At 29.5% G+C, this 4,869-nt stretch overlaps 1 protein-coding gene across 4 annotated transcripts in view; it reads right to left on the minus strand.

Moving 5' to 3' along the window:
• LOC100159144 (probable elongator complex protein 2) overlaps positions 1-4,330 on the minus strand; it is a 10,345-nt gene extending 6,015 nt beyond the window's left edge. For 2 of the 4 annotated variants that reach the window (XM_008187885.3, XM_016806943.2), the window contains exons 1-4: positions 4,286-4,330; positions 3,846-3,989; positions 3,081-3,273; positions 2,161-2,277 (exon numbers count right to left, since the gene is read on the minus strand). In XM_008187885.3, the coding sequence (XP_008186107.2) occupies positions 2,161-2,277; positions 3,081-3,273; positions 3,846-3,989; positions 4,286-4,297 (466 nt within the window). In that variant the 5' untranslated portion in view covers positions 4,298-4,330. Of the gene's footprint in view, positions 1-2,160; positions 2,278-3,080; positions 3,274-3,845; positions 3,990-4,050; positions 4,069-4,132; positions 4,262-4,285 lie in introns of those variants that run through there. The other 2 variants (XM_016806944.2, XM_029487664.1) reach the window with 2 other exon arrangements.
• Between the last annotated feature and the right edge of the window lie 539 nt (positions 4,331-4,869).

Raw genomic sequence — 4,869 nt, forward strand, 5'->3', positions numbered from 1 at the left:
TAAAAGCGAGAACAAAATAGTCTAAAATTTCAAATTGATTTAGGTATTATTGTCTTTTATTTTTATTTATTGTCTTTTTTTTATATTTAATATTTAGATTATTTTGGAGGATATATTATTAAAGATTGTTCGCCTATTATAGAGTACATTTTTAGTGCATATTTTTTTAAATACTCTGGAGCTTTATTATTTAAACGACCCAAAGATCTTTATAAATTTGTTTAACAATTATATATATTTTACACGTTGATAGAGTCACTTCCAATGAAGTGGCTCCTGCCTTAAACTAAGTAATTTGGTTTCAGAAGCTTAAAACGTCTCATGTCCTTGGAATTATCTATTAATTGGATGACCAATGGATTGACATGGTGATCTAGCCTAGTCTCATGTTTGCGAGCAAACCTTTGGATTTTGTGAATTGCGTTATTTTTTTCAAACCAGTAGGCCGCAGTGATACTCCAAAAGGCAATATTTTGACAGCATCGTATAACATCAATGTTAGACTTATTGGCACAACCCCATAGTCGAATGCCATAAGTTCAGAAAGGTTTTATAGGCTATTTTCAAGCCGGTTCAATCTTTCATTTATGTCTGTTAATGCTGTCATAATTTCAGATTGCACATTTAGTGCATATAACCATAAAAAAAATAAATCCACCTTTGGGCATATTCTTAAGGGGTCTAGCTATGGTCATTATTTAATGGGCAACTTTTAGGAAATTTCTAATCTTATCATCGCCGCCAGGGATCTATGTGTTAGTTGTAAATGATTATAAGTGTGAGTGAAATTAAATGCGGGTATCCTCTCTCGTACGCGCATGAACATGTCAATAACTCGATAACCATATAAATTTCACTACATAAATTTTAAACTCATCACACACGTGTAAAAAACCCCCTACCATTACAAACCCTACTACCTACAATCATAAAAACCCCACAATCAGCTAATGGCCATAGTCACTAAGCTTTAAAGATAGTAAAAAAAAAAAATTTATAAAACATTAATAAAATTAATAAACAAAATTAAAATTAGTAAACATATTTGAATTCAGCAGAAAAATGTCTGTAGATCGTATGTAACATTTTCCATTTTTAATATTAATATTAATTTTAATTATGATTCCAAAAAGTTCATATTTTCAAGTTTTCAATTACAGTGCATAATAATATAAAATGTAGTTTTTACAAAGTGCTTCTGTTGAGTTCAAATTTTTTTTCAGAATCAAAATCGGACAACTTTTAATAACTTTAATTTTGTCATTACTTTAGGTATTTTGAGGTAAAATTGACGGCAGTAGCTTGGCCATTTTTCTGAGAAGTTCAATAAATAATAATTTAATTTATAATGAGTAGTTAATTTGTTATAAATATTTAAAATTTAGATGAGCAGAGTGGAGTGGCACAGGAGAACCAGCAAAATAACAGATTACTACACAACTCAACTTAACTTTAAATATTTACAACGGTACTTCTGTGTTATCTCAACCAACTAAATTTGTCCAAGTCTACGTATTATGATCATCTATAACTATGTGCACCCAAGGTAGTCGAGATAACAGGGAAGTACCTTTACAACTTACAACTAATTAACTACTGGTGCAAAATTCAATTTTTATACACTGCAATTCTTATAAAATTATTCTTCTGTTAACTTTTCCCTACTTCAAATGAAAGTAAAATAATGATGTAATCAACTAGACAACCATTTATTTTGTTCAATGTATATAAAACAACACGAACAACTTTAGAAACAATAACTATCGCACAATGGATAGCAGTTGACGCACCTTCCTCCCATAGTGCAGGTCATCTGAGTAACACCGGCATCAATGTATCATACATATTATACTCACAGTGGATCAGCAGGGAGCCATCATCGTCTAGCAGAGCTTACACTACTTTTGAATATGACATTAAGCTCAGTCAAAAAAGTAAACATTCTAAGAATCAGATAAACACTATAAAAATATACATTTTACAAAATAAATGTATTTTCTTTTAAAAAAAAAAATCATCTTGTAGAGTGAAATTTAGAATTTTTGGCATACTTTAACAGTATCCACTAGTTCATATTCAAAATTCTTATATTAATTATATATTATTTACAATTACATCAAAATAAATTTGAATTAGTACTAATATACATAAAATACTTACTTTCATTTTTGTGTTTAATCCAAACTTTAACTGTACAATCACCAGCAGCAGTAACAATAACAAGTGTCTGATTTGCAAGTCTTATGGCATCATTTATTGTAACAACGTCAGAATGTCCTAAATACAAATTGTTTACATTTGAAAAATTGCATTACTAAACCAATTATATTTGTGTCTATCTTTTACAGGAAAAAATGATGAAGGAGAATATTCAATAATTTGTAGAATAGTCAGATTTTGTTAGTTTTTTTTTCATTTAAAAGATGAGAACATATTAGAGGTTTGCTCAAACTCCGATTTTCAAAATTATAATTATAGAAGCTAAAATATGCATTTGAATAATGCACACTATTTGTTATTTTTCAAATGTATTTTACTAGTAGATAAAATGAAATGTTAAAGTAAAATGAAATTTTGGGCTTTGATCCAACTTGCAAAAACTCCTCATTTTTCAGATAAAAAACAAATTACTTAAAACCTGATATTTCATTGAGGCGTGAGAGTTTTCCGGTGAGATTTGACTATACCCCATTGAATAGGTATCACTATTATTTCCAAGAATCACAAGTTTTTTAAATTAATATAAGACAATTTCTGTAACAATATTTAATTATAAATAGGGTAATTTAAAATTTGGAAAATTAATTCAAAATTAGTTTATTATATATGGTTTAAGTTAGGTAACCAAGAAATAATTAACTAATATTAAACTGATATTTATAATACCAGAGAATCTAAGTCTTATTATTAATATACTCCGAGGGCTGAGGACCAAATGGTCTATGGATAATATAAGGCTCCCAGCAACCTCTTAATGGTTTATATTAATATTTTCTAAACACAGAACACCTTTCGATGGGGATAATTCGTCTGTTTAGCATACTTATCATATTATGAAAATTAACTGTAAGAAAAATTACCAATAAGTTTTTCATAGGCTTTATAGAATCCTGTAGGTTGAATATCTTCCCATAATATAGCTGTATTATCAGTAGAACAAGAAACAATGTCTTGTTGGCAACAGCTGCTATCTACATTTTGTACCCACTTAACACTATTTACACGCATTGTATGCGCAACAAATGAAGAAACAACTCGTCCATCGCTTTCATTCTGAAATCATATTACTCTAAAATTAAAAACTACTTTTATCTACTTATTTATTTTATCTTTTCTGATAATTTAGCATATGAAATTGGTTACCTATAGACCTATAAAGCAATGGACAGCGCACAGAGAGAAATACCCGATGAGATTGTAGAGAGAAAAGAGAGGTTTTGTGCCGTTACAGCGTGCCAAAACATTTTTTTTTCTCTCTCATATACTCATATGTTATGTTTTCTTTCCCAGTTATGTTGTCTGGATTAATTAAGGACAGGGCGGTATCAGATGTGCTGTCTGTTAGTTTATAGGTCTAAGCTTATTGCGCTTTCACAATCAACAATTAATAAATAAGAAATTAAAGTTAACCAAAATATGTAAATAATATGTACCTAAACAATTAGAATATAAGTTACTTTTATTCAAACAACATTAATATTGGTGCTCGCTTGCATAAAACTAAAAGATTACTTGTTACGTAGGTTGTAGCCTGTAGGTAACTTGGTCATAAAACTTTTTATGCAAAAGGTAATACTATGATACCGAAGAAACAAAAGTCATGATTATTGTTTATGTTAACTTACCGTTATTTGAGGATCATACAAATGAATAGCGTTACAGGAACCATAAATAACTAATCCATTTACACCCCAATCTAAACAATTTGGTGAGCTGTTTACAGCTGAAGACACGTACACTGTCTTTATTTGTTCAAATTTATTCATTTTCTTAAATAAAAAAAATAATATCTAAGTATAAATAAATGTAAACAAATATGATAGTACCTACTGACAAATGTCAATTATTAATTACTATAAAGTATATATGAGGTATATTATATTATACAGTATAAACTTGAAATTTAATTTACTTTATTTGCCACCGTTTAATGTTTATACTTTATACGAGTATATCTAGTATCTACATGTGTACATAGCCGTGATATAGAACATAAAAATAATGGAGCACATGTTCAATGTTATCATCAGCACGGACCAAGATATCATGACATATAAATACATACATTACATATCATGACTTTTTGACGGTCAGTTCCTTTGGGCTTCAGCACGATTAAAGATAGTACTATCTTTAATCGTGGGCTTCAGTAAACCCGTGACGTAGGTAGTGTATGATACTGTAAAGCATGACAAATAATACAGGTATGTCAACAATATTACGGGTTTAGAAACAAATCACGCACCCACCCTTTGCCAAGCCATGTACTGTGACGTAAGCATTTCTCCGGTTCTCATTGGTGAACCGCAGCCGCCGCCGAAGACTCCACCACCAATTCACCTATGACCATTTTTTTTATGAGTATTTAAACCGTGACAAATTATAATTTGTCATGATTTAAACTAAACTTGGATTCTCATATGAACTCATATAGTCATATGAGTTAATTATTAATATTTTAGATTCTAAGTGGAACGATGAATGTATTGATTTTACAATGTGTTTTTTTTTTAATTTTTAATTTTTTTTTTTATGTCTGTCATCACCTTTTAGGATAGTAAAAGTGCTTGGATTTTCTTCAACAGTATCTTTTCTGATAGGAAAGTGAATCTAGTTGGTACTTTGGGGAGGAAAAGTGAAAATTTTCCA

This window comes from Acyrthosiphon pisum, chromosome A1 (genome assembly GCF_005508785.2).
Source record: "Acyrthosiphon pisum isolate AL4f chromosome A1, pea_aphid_22Mar2018_4r6ur, whole genome shotgun sequence".
NCBI classification, from domain to species: Eukaryota; Metazoa; Arthropoda; class Insecta; order Hemiptera; family Aphididae; genus Acyrthosiphon; species Acyrthosiphon pisum.